This window comes from Acomys minous, assembly GCF_964271855.1.
Source record: "Acomys minous genome assembly, chromosome: 1".
Taxonomy (NCBI): Eukaryota; Metazoa; Chordata; class Mammalia; order Rodentia; family Muridae; genus Acomys; species Acomys minous.
The window spans coordinates 173613830-173638547 of NC_140483.1; the positions used below are offsets into that span (position 1 = coordinate 173613830).

The window sequence follows — 24718 nt, forward strand, 5'->3', positions numbered from 1 at the left end:
ATCCTTATGTATCTATGTGCAGTGTGTGACAGTACATCCTTATGTATCTATGTGCAGTGTGTGACAGTACATCCTTATGTATCTATGTGCAATGTGTGACAGTACATCCTTATGTATCTATGTGCAGTGTGTGACAGTACATCCTTATGTATCTATGTGCAATGTGTGACAGTACATCCTTATGTATCTATGTGCAGTGTGTGACAGTACATCCTTATGTATCTATGTGCAGTGTGTGACAGTACATCCTTATGTATCTATGTGCAGTGTGTGTGACAGTACATCCTTATGCATCACTCTCTACAAAAAAGTCAGCTCCAAATGGATCAACAATCTTGATGAGAGATCTGGAACTGTTAAGGAACATCCTTGATTTGGACATTCTGCATAGCACTATGGTCACTCAGGAAATAAAGCCTACAACTGACAAATGGGACCTCATGAAATTAAAAAGTTTCTGTAGAGCAAAGGCAAGTTAATTTAATGAGGAGATGTCCTTCATAATGGAAGAAAATATTTTCTAGTTATATACCATAAGAAGATTAATATCTAGACTATACAAAGAAATCAGAAAACTAAACAAACAAACAAACAAACAAACAAACAAAACCAACCCAATAAATGCTCCAGTGAAGTGGACAGTGCTCAAAAGATGAAATGCAGATGGCCAACAAACAATTGTTCAACTTTGTTAGCAATCAGAGAAATGCAAATTAAAAGTAAGTTGAGATTCCACCTTACAAAGTGTAGGCTTTGATTTTTTCTTTTTTGTTAATATATTTTCTTTTTTTACATATACATTTATATAATTACAAATATATACAATAAACTACCTATAGCAAGACGAACCATGAAACAATCAGGAATTATATAAATGTTACATTCATAGTGTATTGGCTATTTTTATTTGGCAGTTTTGAAGAGAACATCTTTCCTATCTTGGTGAGTCTAAAACTCTGAATGTACACCAATATCTATCATATCTCATCTCTATCAACTTAAATCATCTATCTAGACCTAAAAACATCTTAACCCCAAAACAACTAAGCTTAATTGTAAAACCAAATTGTCTGGTCTTCAACCCCATCAAAGACTTGAGAAGGAATAAAATTATTTATCTGAGTATACAGGAAATACAGGTTAGCAGCTTCCAAAGTGAAAAAATGACAGAGACAGTTTGCTGCCTGAGCAATCACCCTAAACTCTCTATAATGTTGGAGCATCATCTTCAGCCTTCTGGCTCAGTATATCTGACAGACATATTTTGTGAGGCAGGAACTATTGAGGACTTGCTTACCCTGTCTTGGCAGAGTTTGACCGTTGACTCTGCCTGCATCCAAGCTTTCCCATTTTTAGGCAGAATTCTTTCTGTGGCAGAAATGGGGACATTTTGCCCAGTGGCTTGTTTGACACATTTGAACCATCTCCATTTTAAACCTACTTTATTTGGGGTTCCTTAATGTCTACCTCTCTTCCAACTCACTGACCCTAGGTAGGAAAGAGAGAAGGTTAGTAGGGACAGGGGATGTAGACCTTGTTAGACTCACTTCCTTGGGGGAGATTCCTCTCTTCATTGTCAGGATTCTAGCAGTCCAGCTAAACAGCAAATAGCAGCAGCAAGCAGCAATAACAGAATGAATCAGCAGCCTCTTTGGAGTGTTTTTTGAAGTAAGGTGAATCTCTGTCTCTCTGTCTCTGTCTGTCTGTCTCTCTCTCTCTCTCAGATCCTATTTATACCCTCTCAGAGTCCGCACAAGGATGTTTTTCAGCTGGCAAAGACCACCTCCCCTCCCCGCCTCACACCAGGCAGGTTTCAGTTGACAAAGACCATGCTCCTTCTTAGGAGGCTGTTACCAGCTGTGAATAAACTAAAGGAAGTTTTACAGCCCACACTTGGGATCAAAACAAAAATATATTTACATAACCTAATCAGAACTTCCACCTCAACAGGGTCAGAACTGCAGCCATCAAGAAAACAGGTAGCAGGCTAGGGAGATAAATTATGTAAACACTTGTTCTGAGCAAGCATGAGGACCAGAATTCAGTCCCCAGAGTTCATGGTAAAATCCAGATGCAGTGGCACATAGTTGTAATCCCAGTGCTGGAGAGAGAGAAAGAGAGAGAGAGAGAGAGAGAGAGAGAGAGAGAGAGAGAGAGAGAGAGACAGAGAGAGAGAGAGAGACAGAGAGAGACAGAGAGAGAGATAGAGAGAGACAGAGAGAGACAGAGAGAGAGAGAGAGAGAGAGAGAGAGAGAGAGAGAGAGAGAAGAAGAAGGAGGAAGAGGAGGAGGAGGAGGAAGAGGAGGAGGAGGGGAGGACCCTCTGGGGCTACTTCGTCAGCAGGCCTAGCCAATTCCTAAGCTGTAGGATAATAGAGCCCCTGTCTCAAAACTGCTCCTTTGATGTGATACCCAAGACTGACCTCTAGCCTCCATATGCATATGCACACACATGGACATACCCACATGTTCATACATATAATCCATTTGTTATTTTTATTTAATTAATTTATTCAGATTACAAATAAATTGTTATCCCATCACTTGTATCCTTCCATTCCTCCCTCCCTCCCATTTTCATCCTATTCCCTTTCCTTAGGTCTATGACTGAGGGGGACCTCCGCCCCCACTTTACGGTCATAGGCTATCAAGTCTCATCTTGGTAGCCTGCTTACTCTTTCTTTGAGTGCCACGAGGCCTCCCCACCAAGGGGAGGTGGTCAAATATGGGGCACCAGAGTTCATGTCAGAGTGAGTCCCTACTCTCCACATAACTGTGGAGAATATTCTGACCATTGGCTAGATCAGAGTAGGGGTTTGATACTTACTACTTGTACTGTCCTTGGTTAGTGCAATAGTTTGAGCAGACCCTCCTGGGCCCTGATCCACCTGTTATGATGTTCTTGTAGGTTTCTAAGACCCTCTGGATCTTTCTATTTCCCCATCTCCTATATTTCTCTTACCTAGAGTCCCAGTAGGATGTCCTCGCATCTATCCTAATGTCCTCGTAAGTGAAGACTTTCATGAGACATCCCTTTTGGGCTAGTGCCCAATTATAAGTGAGTATATACCAGGTGAGTCTTTCTGGGTCTGGGTTATTTCACTCAATATGATCGTTTCTAGTTCCATACATTTGTCTACAAATTTCAGAATTTCCTTGTTTTTTATAGCAGAGTAGTATTCCATAGTGTAAATGTACCACAGTTTCTTTATCCATTCTTCAACTGAGGGACATTTAGGCTGTTTCCATGTTCTGGCTATTATGAATAAGGCTGCTATGAACATGGTTGAACATATGTCCTTGTTGTGTGGTGGAGCATTTTCTTGGTATATGGAATAGCTGGGTCTTGAGGAAGCCCTATTCCCAGTTTTCTGAGAAAGCGCCAGATTGATTTCCAAAGTGGTTGTACAAGTTTGCATTCCCACCAGCAATGAAGGAGTGTTCATCTCTCTCCACATCCTTGCCAGCATGTTAATCCATTTATTTTAAAATTAAGAGTAAAAATAAAAATAGTTTTTAATATATTGGCTTCTTAATAACTTCCTTTAAAAGCAACAACATCATCATCATCATCATCATCAACAACAACAACAACACACACACACACACACACACAAGCTTGAAGAACTAAGCAGTGCTGCTGGTCAGTGAGTCCTTTCAGTTTTAGAAAACAGGAATTGGATATGAACAGTCTAGGCCAAAGTTTAGAACTCAGTGACTCTGTGCTCTTGGCCTGATGTCTACCTTTCCTAGTCCCTCCACTCTCTATGCTCCCCCCACCCCCTCCCGTCCCAGGGTCTGAGCTGGGATACAGGATAGGATAGCGTAGTGCTCAGCTCTAAAGTGAGGTGGCCTGGGGGCTTGTAGAATGGGTTCCTTGTTGTATTCCATGCCCCTTTAGGGACTCACAGATAACCCAAAGGTAGCTGTGTCAGTGAAAAGCCCAGCCCCAGTGTAAATGGCAAATCACAAAAACTGTATCCTTGAAGGTAATTTTATTGTTTGGAGCGTTCTCCACTCCCAGCAACTGCCTCTGTTTAAATAACCTTGAGGAGGGTTGTTGAAGCCTTGTATGTTTCAGGAACTTCGTGAGCATTCTGAGTTTCATTTACGCCTTGTCTCTTCTCAGTCTTCTTTCTGCATCTAAGGGGGTAGTGTTTCAATTCAGAAGAAATAACTATGCAAGAATTATCAAAGAGGCACATAGAAGTTGTGACTAATAGTTTGTTGAGTTTACAGAAGGTGCAATCAGAGATTTCTGGAAAATAAAATATTCTTTATTAAAGAGTCAAGTTGGCACCCTGAAAATAGTTCACTTTACTACTGAAACTCAGACTCATTAACTCTATAATGAAGAACAATATAGTTTTAGGCTGAACAAGTTTGTAAGGAGCTTTCTTTTGAACCCCGGGCTAAAGGATGACTCCCTAGGATGACTTAGGATGAATGAGCACATTGCGGGGGTAAAGTAAAGGAAACCTCAGTGTTAGGAGCCTCCGATGAGGAGCAAATGGGCACCAGCCACATCAATTGCCAACACGTGTGCTGTGAGCATTTGGGAAGCAAAAAGGATCAGGAAAGGGCCTAGGTGTGTCATAATCCTGGCGTTGAATTCCCTGTCAAAATAGATTTTCTTTTAAAGTAGATATTTGTTGTTTTGAGGACATAATGTACTCTATTAGTGTTTTATCTACTTAATTTCAGTATAAAATACTAAAATGTGCCTCTTTCCCCTACTCGTGGGCAAATCTTTTTTTTTTTTAACACATTTTTATTGAAAATTAAAAATAATTCCTATTACATCTCATTTTCTATCCCATCCCATGCATCCTCCCATTCCTCCCTCCCTCCCACTTTCACCCCAATCCCCCTTCCCTATGACTGTGGCTGTGGGGGACCTCCTCCCCCTGAATATGGTGCTAGGGTATCAAGTCTTTTCTTGGTAGTCCTCTATCCTTCTTCCGAGTGCCATTGGGCCTCCCCAACAAAGGGACATGGCCAAATATGGGGCACCAGAGATCCTGTGAAAGTCAGTCCCCAGTCTCCACTTAGCTGTGGAGAATGTTCTGTCCCTTGGCTAGATCTGGGTAGGGGTTTGATGATGACTGCCCGTTTTGTCCATGGTTGGTGCCTTAGATCAAGCAGAATCCCTGGGCTCAGATCTAGCCATCATAATGTTCTTCTTGTAGGTTTCTAGGACCCTCTGGGTCCCCCTACTTGCCTATCCTCTATATTTTCCTCATCTAGAGTCTCAATAGGATGTCCTCACCTCCATCCCCGTTTCCTGGTAGGTGCAGACTTTCATGGGACCTGTCCCTTGGGCTAGTGTCCGGTAATAAGTGAGTATATACCATTTGACTCTTTCTGCTTCTGGGTTAGCTCACTCATTATGATCATTTCTAGTTCAATCTATTTGTCCACAAATTTTGGAAAATCCTTGTTTTTAATAGCTGAGTAATATTCCATCGTGTATATGTACCACAGTTTCTTTATCCATTCTTCTACTGAGGGGCACTTAGGCTGTTTCCATGTTCTGGCGATTATGAATAAGGCTGCTATGAACATGGTTGAGCAAATTTTCTTGTTGTGTGCTGGAGCATCTTCTGGGTATACTCCTAGGAGTGGAATAGCTGGGTCTTGAGGAAGCCCTATTCCCATTTTTCTGAGATAGCACCAGATAGATTTCCAAAGTGGCTGTACTAGTTTGCATTCCCACCAGCAATGAAGGAGTGTTCCTCTCTCTCCACATCCTCGCCAGCATGTGTTGTCACTTGAATGTTTGATTTTAGCCATTCTGATGGGTGTAAGATGGAATCTCAGAGTTGTTTTGATTTGCATTTCTCTGATGACTAGAGATGTTGAGCATTTCTTTAAGTGTGTCTCAGCCATTTGATATTCCTCTGTTGAGAATTCTCTGTTTAATTCTGAGCCCTCGTGGGCAAATCTTAACTTACTGTTTCTGCCTGCATACGGCTGAATGCCGGCATGCTGCCTTCGCAGCCCAGAATCCTCTTGTTGGTCTTGGGCTCCTTGTGATCCTGGCCTTGCTGCATTCAATGTCTTTTGAGTTCTAACTTGATCATGGTGATTAAAGTCTAGTGTCAGAGGCTCATGCTTGCTGGCCCCTTTACTTTGTATGCACGCCCTCACCCCAACTCTTTGTGAGCCCCCATCCTTCCATTTAATGTCTTGTTTTACAGTTAGCCCAAGAAGCCTCCTCTCGTTACTGAGTGAAACAAGCCTAACAAGCCCTTCTCTGGGTAGTCTTAGCTGTCCTGGACTCACTCTGTAGACCAGGCTGGCCTCGAACTCACGGAGATGCACTTGCCTCTGCCTTGCAGAGTGCTGGCATTAAAGGCGTGCAGCACCATGCCTGGCTTCCCTTCTCCTTTGACATTGTGTTGCTCTCACCCTGATTTACTTTGCTACAGAGCAATAATCTATTTGTTTATGGTATGTCTCACAAGGATGCCCAGGTTAGCAGGGCTTTGGCTGACTAGAAGCCCTCTACTTTTAGTACCTTGAGCAAGGGTGCTCAAAGGTTGGGTATAGATAGATTATATATGCTGTCACAGAAAGCAGCCTGTGTTCGCATTTGTGCATACTTTATTTACAGTAACCAGGGAATGTCCATGTGGGTGAGCAATGTAAATCATCGCACACAGGTGTTTTTACTTAGTCAGAGTTGGAGAACAAAGTGATCTCCATGGGGCAGACTTTTAGTTGTTGTAACTTTGTGTAGCATTTTTATATAGTACCACAGTATGTTATGATTTTTGACATTTGAGCAAACTCTAACTACCCAAATTCCATATCACACTATTACAATGGGATAAAACCATCTCTTAGATACTTTTACACAGTGTGCTTTATCCGCATGTCAATGGAATCCCAAACAACTTTAATAATCTCCATTGTAAAATGCCGAATGCTGTCAAAGTGTAGCAGGTACTTAAAAATCGTGGCTGATAATTTTGAGAGCTAAAGTAAGGAAGTTAGTATCCTTCAGTACGTCACAGTTCTGGGTCATCTGCTAGCTGCACCATCCTCAGCTTATCACATTCTGTTTTGCACTACACTAATAAGCCCACTGGAAACCTATAATTTATTATATAGAAAGCATTTTGTAGATACTTAAAGTTTTAAGCTCCCAAAGCTAGGTAATTTATTATTACTGTTGTGTTGTGGCCATAGCTGCTATTGATCTAGCAGTATCCTCCGAGAAACACACGACTCTGAATTTTTCCAAGATTATTGATGCTTTCCATGGTTTCATGTCCATATGCAATGGTTTCTAATAGAACATTTTTCCCAGTCTTCAATTATTCTTCAGTCTGTCCTCTGTCCTCATGTAGGAAGCCAACATGTGATTTCTCTATATGTCATTATCCCTTTAGTAGTCCATTATGTTAACCTCCAACATAATAAGAGCAGTAATCACCATCAATCTAGCATCTGCACTTAGCCTTAAAAAATTGGCTTTGATTCAATTCTGATTGAAAATAACATATTTGAAAAAGAGTTGGTTTTATTTTTGGCACTTTTAGGTTGTATATGCCATGGTTGAATGGAAGCCAGAAAAAAAAAAGTTTAGAGTCTAAACAAGATAAAAAGAAAACATCATTCTAAAAAAAGTCGGCTGCAAAAGCATTCTGCAACTCTGCTGAACGTGGTTTCCCATGAGGCCCTTCTCATACCTGAAAAGCTACTATATTTACATCCTTCAAAAAGGGTGCCAGTAAAAATCCTGAGTGATGAGATAAGTCAAATCTGGTGACATTTCAATTGCTGAAAGAGGAAAATGAACTTGGATATTCTCTCTCTCTCTCTCTCTCTCTCTCTCTCTCTCTCTCTCTCTCTCTCTCTCTCTCTCACACACACACACACACACACACACAAACACACATACACACACACACAAGCACACACACATGTGAGTGTGTATAAACTAACCAAAACAAAACTGAAATGATGGAAGTTACATAACTGATGAAGTGATTCATTAACTGTTACAAATGATTACTGAATGCCTTTCACAGAATAAGTGGCACTACCTGTAAAACACCATCTTAAGTTATTTTTAAAGTGAAAATTCTATTATAAAGAACTTGCAAACAAAAAGTGAAATAAGCCACACCCAAAGTCTCTATGCCTTGGTGAACCTTTGTATGGCTACCACAGCCAATCTGAAGCTTCACGCTGAACTTCCACTGTTTATGCACCGAATCTACTGCCCAAGCCAGAAAAACTGTGACAGAGTTAAACCCAGAAGACCAATTTTCTTTATACTTATTAGACTCATAGATTGCTTTTTAGTTTTGAAGCAATTACGGATTCACAGAAAATGCCAAAGTACTAATAGAAGCTCGTGTGTCCCCTCTATCCATTTGCTCCATGTGTCTCTTGAAGCTTTAGGGCAATCATCAAATTGAGAAAATGGACATATATTGTATAGCTTATATGTGTATTTCTCAACCATATTATCAGATGGCTATGTATGTGTCAGGTATATGACCTTTTAGCACTGGCTTGTTTTCAAGCAATTTAGTGCTTTTAAAATCCATCCAAAAATTTACATGTATCAGTAGATTGTCTTGCTCACCACTCCTCCATTAAAGGATATTTTGTTGTTTACAGTTGCTGACTACCACATATACACCGGTATGAACACTTGTGTGCAGGTTGTGTGGGGCCAGTGTTCTCTGAGGGCCATACTCAGGAATGTGATTGCTGGGCCGTATCTTCCAGAATGACTCTACTGGTTTTCATTCTCCCCAGCAGTGTGTGAGCCTTGCTGCTGTGTTTCCTCGTCAGCATTTGAGGTCCTGGCCATATTTCCCACTGGATGTGCTCATAGATGTCAGTTTCTAAATATGTGTAGACGCCTTACGGTTTGCAGGTCTGCTTTGTGTGGCTCTCATAGCTAGTGATTGTGATAAGTATGGGATCTTATTTATATCAAGGTCCTCAATTATATTCTATTGACCAGTGTGTCTGTTTTTATGCCAGTATCATGCAATTTTTATTACTGTAGCTCTGTTGTAATTGCATGATGTCCTTGTTTTTAATGGCTTATCAGTATTCCACTGTATAAATGTACCACATTTTCTTCATCCATTCTTTGGTTGAGGGACATCTAGGTTGTTTCCAGATTTTGGCTATTGTGAATAAAGCTGCTATGAACATAGTTGAACAAATGTCCTTGTTGTGTGGTGGAACATCTTTTGGGTATAGTCCCAGGAGTGCGATAGCTGGGTCTTAAGGTAAAACTATTCCAAGTTTTCTGCGAAAGTGCCAGGTTGATTTCCAAAGTGATCGTTCAAGTTTATACTCCCATTGACAGTGGAGGAGTGTTCTCCTTGCTCCACATCCTCGCCACTTGAATTTTTTATCTTACCCATTCTGAGGGGTGTAAAATATAATCTCAGAGTCATTTTGATTTGCATTTCCCTGATAACTATGGATGTTGACCATTTCTTTAAGTGCATCTCAGCCATTTGTTATTCCTCTGTTGGGAATTATCCATTTAGATCTGTACCTCATTTTTAATTGTATTATTTGCTTGTTGGTGTTTAATTTCTTGAGTTATTTATATATTTTGGATATTAGCCCTCTGTCAGATGTAGGGTTGGTGAAGATCTTTTCCAATTCTACTGGCTGCCATTTTGTTCCAGTGACTGTGTCCTTTGCCTTACAGAGGCTTTTCAAGTTTCATGAGGTCCCATTTATTAATTGTTGATCTTAGAGCCTGAGCTGTTGGCGTTCTATTCAGGAAGTTGTCACCTGTACCAATGAGTTCAAAGTTATTCCACACTTTTTATTTTATTAGATTTAGTAAATCTGGTTTTATGTTGAGGTCTTTGATCCATTTGGACTTAAGTTTTGTGTAGGGTAATAAATATGAATCTTTTGCATGCTTCTACATGCAGGCATCCAGTTAGACTAGCACCATTTGTTGAAGATGCTTTCTTCTTTTCATTGTATGGTTTTGGTTTCTTTGTCAAAAATCATGTGTCCGTAGGTGTGTGTATTTATTTCTGGGTCTTTGATTCAATTCCATTGATCAACATGTCTGGTTTTTATGCCAGTATCATGCAGTTTTTGCTATTATTACTATTTAGTTTTATTTATTTATATTTATATTTATTTTATTTATAATTACTATTTCTCTATAGTACAGCTTTTGGTAGGATGATCATTTTTACTACATTAATTCTACTGATTCATGAGCGTGGGAGATCTTTCTACTTTCTGACATCCTCTTCAATTACTTTCTTCAGAGACTTGAAGTTTTTTGCCTTACAGGTCTTTCACTTGCTTGGTAAGAGTGACAAATTTTTTGATTAATGGTTGTTGTGTGAGGGCCCCGCCCGCTGGGTGTGATACCACCCTTGGCGTAGTGATCCTGGATGGTGTAAGAATATGGGCTGGTTGATACCCCAGTAGGCCTCCCCTTTTCTGAAGAGAGAGGGAGAGGAGTGGGTGGGGGAGGGTAGGTGAAGGGGAAGGACTGGGAGGAGAAGAGGGAGGGGACACTGTGATCAGGATATAAATTGGACAGAGAGAGAGAGAGAGAGAGAGAGAGAGAGAGAGAGAGAGAGAGACAGACAGACAGGGAGGGAGGAGAGGGAAGGGGAAGGGGAGGGGAGGGGAGAGGAGAGGAGAGAAGAGAAAGAGAGAAAGCAGGATAGAGTAGTCTTGCTTTCTCTCTTTCTTCTTTCTCTCTCTCTTCCTGGAAACTTGTACAACCACTTTGGAAATCAATCTGGCGCTTTCTCAGAAAACTGGGTATAGGACTTCCTCAAGACCCAGCTATTCCACTTCTTGGGATATACCCAGAAGACGCTCCACCACACAACAAGGACATATGCTCAACTCTGTTCATAGCAGCCTTATTTGTAATATCCAGAACCTAGAAACAGCCTAAATGTCCCTCAGTTGAAGAATGGATAAAGAAACTGTGGTACATTTACACTATGGAATACTACTCAGCTATTAAAAGCAAGGAAATCCTGAAATTTGTGGACAAATGGATGGAACTAGAGATGATCATCCTGAGTGAGTTACCCCAGATCTGGAAAGACTCACCTGGTATATACTCGCTTATAATTCGGCACTAGCCCAAAAGGCACATCCCACGAAAGTCTTCACTTACCAGGAGATTGGGATAGATGTGAGGACATCCTACTGAGACTCTAGGTAAGAGAAATATAGGAGATGGGGAAATAGAAGGACCCAGTGGGTCCTAGAAACCTACAAGAAGAACATTGTGATAGGTAGATTGGGGCCCAGGGGAGTCTGCTCAAATTATTGCACTAACCAAGGACAGTATAATAGTAAACCTCAAACTCCTACTCTGATCTAGCCAATGGACAGGACATTCTTTACAGTTATGTGGAGAGCAGGGATTGACTTTGACATGAACTCTGGAGCTCCAAATTTGACCACCACCCCATGGGGGGGAGAGGTCTGGTGGCACTCAAAGAAAGAATAAGCAGGCTACCAAGATGAGACTTTAGCCTATGACCATATAATGGGGGAGGAGGTCCCCCTTTGTCTTAGGCCTAGGGGAGGAGAATAGGGTGAAAATGGGAGAGAGGGAGAAACAGGAGGATATAAGTGATGGCATAACAATTGGTTTGCAATCTGAATAAATTTAGAAAATTAAAATAAAAAACACAAAAATAAAGCATACCTTAAAGAAATACCTTATCACATCACAAAGGGCATATGCAAGTCTCTGACCAATGATTATAGGTCCTTACATTAAAAGAGGGATTGAATAACCAACAAAATAAAATAAAGCAGATTAATACTGCTAAAAAAATAAAAACTAAAAAGTCATTCTGAGAGAGAGAGAGAGAGAGAGAGAGAGAGAGAGAGAGAGAGAGAGAGAGAGAGAGAGAAAGCAGTCTGAGAGAGCCATAAAAAGCAAGCCATTAAGAGCATTCTCCCATGGCTTCACTTCACTTTCTGTTTCCAGGTTCCTGCCTTCATTTCTTGCCCTGATATCACTGTTATAACTTACGACATGAGAAATTTGAGTTAAGGTAAACCCTTTCCTCTCCACATTGCTTTGGTCCTATTGCTTTGTCACAGCAGTAGAAAAATGATGGACGGGCGCCAGGGGGGGCGGTTTACATACCTTGCTATTGTCAACTGTTACCACTACATTATACAACGACTGTTATGTTGTGGGTCCAAAAACCTTCCCCTGTTTCTTACGTGAACCCCTGAGATACGTCACTTCAGGACAGTCTCAAAGTCCCTAGGGTGAAGGATGATGCGGCTCACACAGACCCTGAGAGTGCTGCAGTCTCACGCTGCTCTGTGTTTTTCTAGTGTGAAACATGGTGATTTCTGTGGGAACAAGGTGTGCACTGAGAGGGGGGTGTGTGGCTCCAGAGGGCTGATCAGGGGTCATGAGGCGCTTGCTCCCCGTTTCCACCACCCCCTGAATTCAATTGGCTAGGTTTATGTTTTATACCAATGGGCACCTTTCTCCTTGTTAAGGAACTGACCGCAATGGTGTCCTGCACTTCATTGTTTGGGCCATTGAGGTGCTAGGCCAAACCCACACCTTATACAAGCTAGGGAGCCGTTTTCCTTTAATGGCTTATGTTTTTTTTTTTATTAATTTATTCATATTACATCTTGATTGTTAGCCCTTCCCCTGTTTCCTCCCATTCCTCCCTCCCTCCCACTTCCCCCCTTCTCCCCTCCCCTATGTCTGTGATTGAGGGAGACTTCTTCCCCCTATGTATGCTCTAAGATTATTGAGTCTCTTCTTGGTAACTTGCTATCCTTCTTCTGAGTGCCACCAGGCCTCCCCATCCAGGGGACATGGTCAGAAAAGGGGCACCAGAGTTCACGTGAGAATCAGATCTCACTCTCCACTCAACAGTGGAGAATATCATGTTCGTCGGCTAGGTCTTGGTAGGGGTTTGAAGTTTACTGCCTATTTCTCCTTGGCTGGTGCCTTAGTTTGAGGAGGACCCCAGGACCCAGATCTGCCTGTCATAAAGTTCTTCTTGTAGGTTTCCAGGACCCTGTGGGTCCTGTTATTTCCCCATTCTTCCATGCTACTCTCGCCTAAAGTCTCAATAGGATGTCCTCTCCTCTGACCCACTTTCTTGGTAAGTAAGGTTTTTCATGGGACGTATCCCTTGGACTAGTGTTTTGATATAAGTGAGTATATACCGTTTGTCTCTTTTTGCTTCTGGGTGAACTCACTCATTATGATAATTTCTAGGTCAATCCATTTGTCCACAAATTTCGGGAATTCCTCGTTTTTAATAGCTGAGTAATACTCCATAGTGTAAATGTACCATAGTTTCTTAGTCCATTCTTCTACTGAGGGACACTTAGGCTGTTTCCATGTTCTGGCTATTGTGTATAAAGCAGCTATGAACATGGTTGAGCATATGTCCCTGTTGTGTGTTCGAGCATTTTCTGGGTATATTCCAAGGAGTGGGATAGCTGGGTCTTGAGGAAGCCCTATTCCCATTTTTCTGAGAAAACGCCAGATAGCTTTCCAAAGTGGTTGTACTAGTTTGCATTCCCACCAGCAGTGAAGGAGTGTTCCTCTCTCTCCACATCCTCGCCAACATGTGGTGTCATTTGAGTTTTTGATCTTAGCCATTCTGATGGGTGTAAGATGGAATCTCAGTGTCGTTTTGATTTGCATTTCTCTGATGTAATGGCTTATGTTTTTAAAAAGTGAGTTCTGAAGGATCCTACCTTATGTATTCCTTTTACATATGAGACTCTAGCAAATACTTTCTACAAATCTAGGAAGCAGGATTGCTTTTAAAATGTTGAACTGTCTCATCTCAAAATATTAAAGGCTGATTATTTGGTTACTTAACAGTGAAGTGATAATCTAAGATAATTTTGCTGATTGAAGAATTGCCCATTTTGTTCAATAAGAGGGTATGAATGCTTGCAGTCATTTATACCTTTTAGATCCTTATATAGCAAGAATATATTCTTATGTGCTGTCTTTATATGTGTATGTACACACATATGTGAATCACCTATCAGAGTTATGTCATTAGGATTTCACTGCAGAGGTTAAAATTCAAACAATAGTATTACAGTGAGATTCAGGATTTGATCACTTTTAGAAGCCCTTCTTTTATGAGATACAATACAATCAAAGGGTTAGGGGGAAAGCTTTGGTCTAAATGTTCCCTAATTTGAATCCTACTACCATATTGCTAGCTTGGTAATGTCCTTATGCTTTACCCTGAAAAATCAGATTAAAGCTGTATCTGCCCTATATATATAGATGACTATAAAGAAATGTAACAAAGCTTGTCCTGCAGTTCTTGATTATAGTAAGTAACTAATAAACATTATGTATTTTAATTATCTGGGCCACAACGACAGTTTTGGAAATTGACAAGAGAGTAACTTTTATTCCTGTTGTATTCCTGTTGCGAGGGAGGAGATGGAGGCCCTGGAGATGGCGTGGTATTTCCTGAGGACACAGTCTTACATATGTAACAGAGTAAGAACGGGGTGGATTTAGTATCTCACTGGAGAAGAGAAATGAACTCATAACAATGAAGAGAGATTTGACATAGGAAGAAACCGATGTAATTGGATATTTTTGCCACCTCAGGGCTAAATGCAAACCTGCTACCGAGTTGCATGTCTAGCCTCATTTGTGTCTGAGTTTTACATGCTTTTGACACCCCAGGAAATACCTTGTTAGTATTAGATACAAATGTATCTTAAAATAACTCAAGATGGGGTAGTGCAGGACGTGGGATACCTACCCACACACCAGGCTGTATCATGACTGGGCAGAGAATTTACACTTATGAACTTGCTTTCATACCTAAAGCTATGCCTTTTTTTCCTTCCACTTGATAAAAAGTGTGATCAATAATTTATTCATTAGCTTGGACATTAAGATTATAGTTTCCAAGCATCTTTATTCTTTTCTTTGAGGTAATTTACAGTGATAGGTAGATTGCAGTTTTTCATCTCTTCTATTTTTTAATTAATACATTCTTCAAAAGTTGTCACTTTGTTCATTTGAGTCACTTACTCAAACAAATATTCGACAAGGATTACTCTCTCGAGAGTACAGACGGGTAGACGGAGCCTCGCCTCACGGACTGCTTCTCTGGTAAAGAAGAAAAACATGTGCAAGTAATAAATGTCTCTAGTGACTGCGACAATCAAAGCTGGTGTGAGCAGCCCACAGGGAGCTAGGATGGAAGCTAACTACCATCTTTTGGCCTTTGTAGATGGTTCTTGAAAGGGATGCTGTCTGAGGAGGATGTTTGAGGGCAAGTAGGAATTTATTAGGTAAAAGCTCTGAATTTTCTAGTCATTCGCCTAGTCTGCTTCTCAGACACTGAACCGTAGTACTTACTTGTTCACAAAAATTTCTTTTTTCACATGCATTAAACCTTGCTGAAATAAATACCTGGTCTGTGCAGCAAGCACTGTCTCCATTCAGACCATGAGAATGTAATTTACACGTTCTTAGGCTCTATCTCTCACCGTGTTATGTCTATAGTAGGAACTTTCCCCTCATAAATACTATGATACTGTTTTTGGACATATCTTTGAAATGTTTGCATTGGTGTTGATGTACTTGAAGCATTTTGAAAGATTAGTTGAAGAGGGTATAATAGAATCCCATGGGCTTAAAATCCACCGAAGATTTCTTTTAAGAAAAAGTCTATAGACTACAGTTCAGCCATGACACAGAGATCAGCATCCTCTGAATCTACACTGTTTAGAGGAGATGTTAAGTGAGCCAGCACCTGCCTGTACTATTATTATGCAGGCTGTACCTGAAGACACCTCTCTGTCTTATGATGGACATAATTAAACTTCCTTCAGTATAGGACTCAGTAGTCTGTCACAGGATTATCTGAGTTCTTCTGTTTCAAAACATTTGTGAGGTAGACTGAAAGTGTAACTAACTCAGCTCATTATGAAATATTAATATGTTATTCATATATCCATGTGCTGTCTCTTATAAGATTGAAATTTAGGTCAAATTACAACCTGAATTTAATTTTAGTACAGAAAATAAGTGTGCCGTATTGAAAACCTGTGCTCTAAATTTTAAGCACAAGAGATCAAAGTACTTCTCATTTAAATAAATCTTCTGGAATGAGGAATCAATTATTCTCTCCCCCCCCTCGCCCGAGTGTGTGTGTGTGTGTGTGTGTGTGTGTGTGTGTGTGTGTGTGTGTGTGTGTGTGTGTGTGTGAACCCACATATATGCACATGTGCACATGCCTTTGTGTGCAAGTGTGAATACATATGTGGGGGTGTACATGCACATGTATGCATGTGGAGTCCAATCTTTTTCCTCAGGTGCCATTCCCCTTGTTTTTTGAGACAGAGTATTAGGGTAGGTGGTGACCAGTGAGCTCCAGGAATATTCCTGTGTCTCCCCGAAACTGGGATGATAAATGTGTGTTACCACACCCAACTTTCTACATGGGCACTGGGGGACTAAACTCTGCTTCTTAGGCCTGTGGGCAAGCACGTCCTCCCCTGAGCTGTCTCTCCATCTCATCCCATCCCATCCCAAAGCTTTCTTAGTGACTCTTTTCAGTATAAAATGTGAGGTTCAGCTTGATTTTCCAGAAACGATAAATGTTGCTTATTTTTAAATTTTAATAATTTTGCTTTCAAGGTATAGAAAGTCTGCTTTAGGGACAACTTCATTTGAATTTTATATGGCATTATTTTGATTTCTTCAGGCCATGATTAAAAGTTTCATGGATGTCTACCAGCTTGCAAGTGCGAGAATCTCTACATTAGAGAAAGAAATGACATCACATCGCAATCACATCGCAACCCTCAAGTCTGAGCTCCACACAGCTTGTCTAAGAGAGAATGAGAGCTTACAGTCGGTGAGTCCTGGCCACAGGATTTTGTCTTCTTTGGGTATTGGACAAATTTATACTTATGTTTCTCTCTCTCTCTCTCTCTCTCTCTCTCTCTCTCTCTCTCTCTCTCTCCATGTGTGTAATTAGGATAAGTGATCAATCAATACAAAATTAGTATGGAGAAACATTTGAGAGAAAAAAGCAATTAATTTTTCCATTGTATCATGTGCAAAAATATGCATATTGTTATCAAGCTCAAACTCAAATACTGCATCAGGATTCCTTTGTTTGGCAGTGCGGCTGACAGTTGGGTTTGGCAGTATGCATAGTTAAGCTTATAACTGTCTGAAGATTCAGTGTGTTCCATTAAGACAGAATATTATTAATTATGCGTATAACCAAAATGGTAATTAGAACATGTGATTATTCTCTGTAGAAAACTAGACTTATTCATAATACATGCCTAGCTAAAGATCCATGTTGTGATTCATCTATATGATTAAAATTCTGTTTCAGCACTCATTTTATGTCTTAAAATTTTAGCCATGATGAAATTTGGGCTAATTTAAAACTAAAAAAAAAAAATTCTGCATTTGGGATACGTATTAGGGGAGTTTTATACTATGAATGTACGTGTGATGTGGTAGAGTGTAACAGACATTCAGAGGGTTGTTAGTGAGTGGAGCATATGTCTTCCTTTTTTGATTGGGTTGTGATACATTGAGGTGACTCCTAAGGAAAACCTACCATTTTGACATTTAGCTGTGGACTCATTTCACATGATGATGTCAAATAGAACAGGAGTTAACCTGACTGACCTTAGGTGGGTGAGGTGGAGTTGGGCTCTCTCTCTCTCTCTCTCTCTCTCTCTCTCTCTCTCTCTCTCTCTCTCAGTTTCCATTCCACTGCCAGCATTCCAGCAATGCCTTTGGGACTGTGGTATTTGGAATCCAAGCCACTAACCATCTCTCTGGCAGGCTCCTTGTCCCTTTCTTCTCTGCCTCTTTGCCCTATATTGCCTGTAATATCGTCTACCTTTCTTGATTTGCAATTTTTGCCATAGCTCTCGCTGTCCACTGCCCCATGGGGTATTTTGCGTATTTGTTTAATGTCTATTTGCTCCCTGCCCTCAGTCGAACTTAAGATAAGCTCTACAAATACAAACACTTTGGGTGTATTCCTTACTGCCGCAAAGACTCCCTGGGCCAAGAGCAGCTTGGCCACAGTTGATGCCTAATAGTTATGAAGATAAATATTAAGAATTTATCTAATAAACGTTAAAAGCCAGTTACTTGGGTCCTCTGATGTTAGTTCAATTTTATATGACTTTATTAGATTATTAAAAATGAGATCTTAATGCTATTTTGGCCTCTACTAAGAGAAATTAAGCTGAAGAGGGAACATTGCATAGCTGAATATTTGAATTTACATATTCACCTTCCTTCATGTTCATTCTCTGATCTCATTGGTTACTATGACATTATACTGTATAGCTTACGTTACCTGGGTTGAGTTGCTCCAACGCTTATTGCTTCTTACTATCAGTCACATAAAACTAATGGCTTGTATTTTAAGAAGAGATTTGATACCCTATGAGCATATACAGGGGGAGGTAATCCCCCTCAGGAACAGTCATAGGGGAGGGGAATAAGGGGAAAATGGGAGGGAGGGAAGAATGGGAGGATACAAGGGATGGGATAACCATTGAGATGTAACAAGAATAAATTAATAAAAATTTAAAAAAAAAGAAAGGCAAAACTTGATGAACAGAAATTGTTTCTCCAATTCTTATTTTTTTTACAACTACATTTTTGATGAAATTATGCTTAATATGATGCCCATAGTGTGCTGCCTTTCTGGTTTGAACTCACCTTGCTCATCACTTCACAAGTGAGATTTGTTTATTCTGACAATGGTTCTCAAGAAGGGAACATGTATCCTCCAGGTGATGGGGTGTCTCATCCTGGGAGAAGGCTGTGCAGCTCAGTGTCTTTATGTATGTGCATTTTCATGATGATTTGTTTGTCAAGGCATTTGCATGTGCTCTTCCTAATGTGACTTAGGAGCTCTGAGGGAGGGAGAAGAACAAGTCCTAGATGTGTGGTATGGATGAGAGGCAGGACTGTTTGGTGGGTAAGAGCTTTAGCTTTGAGGGTGTACCCATTAGGTGTTTTACTCAGTTAACATTACAAAATTAACATGACTTTTATGGCAGAAATTTATAGTTATAAATTATAAATATAATTATAATATAAATTATACCCACATAGTAAGTAAATTTTTGTTGTTTTAAAAATGCAGTGTTTTTTTGTACATAGGGTCTTATTTTTATAGTAAGAAATCTAGAAGTAGGTGCTTATTTTTATTGGTTTAGTGGCTTATTTTATAAATGTAATTCCTAAGCTGTTTTCTTGTTGTTCTCACATGTAACTATCAGCTCTAAGATTTTAACTCACATGCAAGTTAGAAGGATAGGGTGCCTCAGCAGCAGCAGCTAGTTCTGTCCGTTGCCAGCAGTGGGGTTTGCATCTCAGAATGTCCAACTGCAAATGAGGATGATAGTTCTGCTCCCGATCATGTGCTTTGGACTTTGCCTGGTTCTCTCTTCTCTCTCTCTCTCTCTCTCTCTCTCTCTCTCTCTGTCTCTCTCTCTCTGTCTCTCTCTGTCTCTCTCTGTCTCTCTCTCTCTCTCTCTCTCTCTCTCTCTCCTATTAGTTTAATAATGTCTATTCAGATAGAAAGAAATTTGATTGCATCACCTCAGAAAACTTATTTGCTAGCCTAACACTGCAGTGGTATCATTTTGTTCTATTTTGTACTGTAGCTTCAGTATGTACTTTTCTATCTATGACAGTATCAGTGTATTCCAAAAACTGAGGTCTTTCTCTTTTTTTCATTAACACATTCTTAAAGTCCAGTCTAAAAAAAAGGATAAAGCTAGGAAATTGAACTTATAATTCTTGAGTATAAGGCAAAGTTATAAAGGAGGCTGTGAAAGAAAATTAAAAAATATACCATGGGGATAAAATATTGCAAGAAGAATCTGTAGTCAGTAGTGTCAGGTGCTTTGGAAGTACAGTAGAACAGAGTTTGAAAGTATCCTTTAGACTTGACCAGTGGAAGACACTGGTTACCTTAACAAAAACTCTTTAAGTAAGGTGTTGTTGGGTATGAGGAACTGACTCTTTACACTATTGCAAAGTAATGTCAGTACTCTATTGTCTTGAGGTCCCCAAAATACAGACTTCCTAAATCCTGTGTAATATACTCTACTTTTATAATTTTGGTGCACAGCATGTCTTCTTACAATCCTTTTAAGAAATGTAAATCTACCCATGTTTTATATTTACTGTGAGTTTCTTCTAGAAAGAAATGGCTTGTTTTCCTTTATGCAATTTTCAGTCTCTGATTTTTAATTAAGTAATTAGGCCCTTTATAATTAATATATTACTGACAGACTTGGATTTTCCCCCCTCCATTTAAAAATATTTGTTTCTTTGTATTTCCTTTTTTTTTTTTAACTCTTTGATTGTTTGAATTTGTTTCATCATTCCATTTTAATTTGTCTACTGGCTTCATATATATATTTTCATTATTTTAGTGATATGTAGATATATACCTACATATCTACATATATTTATATCTTAAAGTTGTTATTAATCTATTCAAAGAAAGTATAAAAATCTTACAAGGCACCTTCACTCCAAATCACGGATCATTACAGAAAACTACCCTACCCAAAATGCTGAGTTTGAAGCTCAGTTCTAATGGATACATCTACAAAACACTTCCTTGTCTAAAGCTCAGGGAATGCTGTGGAAGAGGGCCTGAAAAGATGGTAAGAGCCAGAGAACTAGGGAGTTTGTTGTGAGATTGTGTTTCCTAGTAAAATCTCACCAACATAGCTGCCCAACTGTGAACTAAACAAGGACAACAGCAATAAACACAGCAAGTCGATGGAGAAAAGCTCACAAAGCCTCAGCCCTACGCAAAGAACTGCAGACAACTAAGGAATGCTGAGAGCAGGAGAAATAGTCTTCTCCAGGGAAGAGCCCCCAAACCAGCTATCCAATTCTAGATGGTCAGCCCTGAAAAACATGCATACAACTAGCAATATCTAGATTGAGCAGGTTTATTTAGGAATATATATTTATATACTTAGACATATATGCATGTAATAACAGTTAATAAAAAAAGGTTATGAACTTCAAAGAGAAGAAGGAGTATATAGGAGGATTTAGAGGGTGAAAAAGAAAGTCGGGGGGTGGGGGGGGAAGAAATGATGTAATTGTATTTTAATCTCAAAAAAATAAAAAATAAAAAAAAAAAGGAAAAGAAAGAAAAAAAAGAAAAAAAAAAAAAAAGAAAAGAAAAAATCCCTGTTAGGATGTAAGATATTTGTTCTCTCATGATTATATCACAATTGACCCAAATTGACCTGTTTCTTTTTTCCTTAGGTCTGAGAAAAACTCTTAAGCATTCATTTTAGAATTCAATATTATAATGGATTTTGTTAGTTCTTTTTCATTTTACAATGTTTTTATTTCACTTTATTTTTTAAAAAGCATTTTTATTGAATATAGAGTCTTCTATTGAGAGCAATCCTTTTCTCTTTCTGGTTTCTGGTGTGAAATCTGCAGTCACTCAAATGATTGCTTCTCTACATCTATTATCTCATTTTTTCTCAACCTCCACTCAGGATTTTTTTCTGGGTTGTTTTTACCAGTTTGATTGTAATATGTCGCTGCTTAGTTAGCTGTTGGGTTTTTGTGGGTCAGTGAGTTCCCTGAATCTTAGCACTTAGACCTTTCCCCAGACATGGAGGTCTCCAGCCATTGGTTCTCAGAATCCCCCCAAACCAAGTTGTATTTAAGGTTTCTTTCCTTCTCTCCTTTTCTCCTGTTTTATTTTCCCATTGTTTGGATTGGATGAATTCTGCGAATTCACACAGGGCTGCTATATAGATGTTCCCTCTGTCATATCTTCTGTGAAGCATATATAATAAAATCTAATTCAGCACGCTATATTTTTTACTTGTAAAATTTCGAATTTGTTCCTTTTATAATTTTCTCTGTTGAAAAATGTTATGCTTTCCTTCATTTCAAGTGTGTCACTAGCTGCTTTAGTCTCTTTCTATAATTTCACTATCTTGCTTCATCTTGGGAGTATCATATGCTTACTGTCTTCTTATGTTTTAGTTGTGGTCCTACCCTTTAATGGCTGAGCCGTCTCTCCAGCCCTGTGGTCTTCTTTTCTAAGATTATGGCCAACTTTCTTATTTTTGATGTGTTGAGTAGTTTATACTATTTCTTGAACATTTTACATATTGCATGGTTTGACTTATTATTACATATTGATATTTTTATAATTTATCAATAATTTGATTAATTTTCTTGCTAGAAGAAATGGTAAGATTGTCACTTCTTCACTTATTTTTTTATGGTAGATATTCTAAAGTTTTTCTTGTCTTTTTAGTCATATAGGAGATTGCATTTCTCCTAGCACTATAATTTAGACTTTAGTAGGTGAGTTGTTTAACCAAGAAATCATAAATGGAAAGTGATGTGTTACTTCCTAATGCAAGTATTTAGTAATTCCTACATGTCCCTATGTATTCTCTCTTTTTAAAATTATGTTTTTAATATTAGTTTTGACATTATAATTACCTCATTTCTCCCTTCTCTTTTCCTCCTTCCAAACCCTCCCACATCCTCCTCCCTGGTTTCTTTACAATTCATGGCCTTTTGTCATTAATATATGTTATGTATTTCTAAATATAATAATATAGTATTCCTGAATATGTAAATACAGTCTACTTAGTCTGTATTTATGTATCCATCCTATCTGCACACAGCGGTGTGCTCTTCCCTGGGGAAGACTATTTCTCCCACTCTCAGCACTCCTTAGTCACCTGTAGTTCTTTGTGTAGGGGTGAGGTCTTATGGGCTTTTTCCTATCTACTTTGGCATATTTATTGGTGCTGTCCTTGCTCAGAACATGCTAGGAAGTTATGTTGGTGGAATTTTATGGATGTAGCTTCTGACAGTACTAGGCGACACAGTCTCATGAAAAACTCCCTGTTCCTCTGGCTCTTAGAATCTTTTCACCTCCCTTTTCCTCAAGGGTCTGGGCTTCGATACAGGAATTTTGTTGTCAGATGCATGGGTTGTGACTGGGCTCCACGATTTTAATTTGATGGTTGTGGTTGTCTGTAACGGTTTCTATCTGTCACATCCCAAAGAAGTTTCCTTGGTGAGGAGTGAGGACTGTCCTTGTCTGTGGGTGTAAGGACACATATTTAGAACGTAGTTAGGGATTATATTTTTCCATTTACTGGCCACCTAACAAAGTTAAGTTCAAACTACAGATTGAGAAAACACTTCCTGGGACCTGTGCTTTTAGTACTGTCTGCATAATGTCCATAGTATTTTAAAGTGCTCTAAGGACGCCCTCTATGTGCACTACTCAAGAGTTGTTTTAACACCTGGCGCTTGACTTAAACTGGGCTTCAGTTTTCAGACCCACTTTTTTGCTGTTGTAGGCTTGTCCCAGTGATGCGTAATGCAGGAGTGCTCTTTAAATGAAGCCCCTTTTCTCTGGTTCCTCTCTTGGATATCCCTCCCGCAAGCCTCCAACTTCCAGGGCTTTCTTTCCTGCCCAATCTCTTGCCCTAAAGATGAGATTCTCTTAGAAATTTATCTGTCTACGCTGCCATACAGTTGCCGAGGCTTAAAACAAAGTGGGGACAGAGAGAAAAAGGGAAGGAATGGAGATTTTCCTCTAAGCCCAGCCTTGGCTCTCAGGACCCCGTTAGATAGTGATCTGGCCAGAGATGCTTCCTTGTAAGGAAGTGAGAACAAAGGAGCCGCACAGTCCTGGGGAGCACATCTCCAGGCTGCCTCTCTTCTCCAAACTCGCTCACTTTCCTTTGTTCTTCAGAGCCCTCGGCAGGGCCTTCTGGTATTTTCCCAAGATATTTCAGTTGTAACAAATTCAAGAGATAGGTTTTTCAGGGGTTCTTCATCTTAGGGATAGCATGCTGTATACACTAGGAATGCTGGGGACCACAATGTCAGGGCATGGCATCCTAGATAGAAATTTCTTTACCTTTTTGGGTAAACTTTTTAACCTCAGCGTTGCTATACCTCATTTAATATTGGGGAATATTAATGCCTTCTGACATAGGTGTTTCATACATCAGAAAAACAGAGTTACTACTTTGTACCACCTTGTCTGCAAAACTGACTGTTTGCTAGCGTGGCCCTCTGCGGGCTCGGTGCACTCCTGTGTCTGTTATGCATAGATCATTTTATAACTTGTCTTCCGAGTGGGCATCATTTGAAGCATGGAGATTAAGATGGCTAAGCTGTGATCTCTGCCTTTGTGGTTTCCGGTTCTTCCCTGGGACCATAACAAACACAAAACCAGGCATAGAAAGTCCCTGGGAACGCAGGTGAGGGAGAGGTCACCCTGCCTAACGTTGTCAGAGGTATTGAGAAGGTCAGGAATGTCTGTGAGAGACTCTGTAATGATTTGATAGCTTGTTAAAAGGGAAAAACAATCCAAAGATTTGTGTGTGTGTGTGTGTGTGTGTGTGTGTGTGTGTGTGTGTGTGTGTGTGAGGGATGAGCCTTCTGTATAATAGTTTGTTTAATGAATGAAGTTATATTGTGAATTTTGACTGATACGATAATAATATATTCTTGCTTGGGTTATATACCCTCTCGCTGTTAAAGTCACTGGACCCAAACAGCTGTCTACAATAGAACCCCAGACTTCCTGTTAATGGCTACTCCAACCCTGCCTCCATGTGTTTCCACTCTGCTCTTACACAATCAGTTCCCTTTTTA

The 24718-nt window shown here is 39.7% G+C and overlaps 1 protein-coding gene across 6 annotated transcripts in view; it reads left to right on the forward strand.

The window, feature by feature from the left end:
* CCDC171 (coiled-coil domain containing 171) overlaps nucleotides 1-24718 on the forward strand; it is a 304004-nt gene that overhangs the window by 235595 nt on the left and 43691 nt on the right. For 5 of the 6 annotated variants that reach the window (XM_084777633.1, XM_084777635.1, XM_084777632.1 and 2 more), the window contains one exon: nucleotides 16740-16892. In XM_084777633.1, coding sequence (XP_084633759.1) covers nucleotides 16740-16892 — 153 coding nt within the window. Of the gene's footprint in view, nucleotides 1-16739; nucleotides 16893-24718 lie in introns of those variants that run through there. The other variant, XM_084777636.1, reaches the window with a different exon arrangement.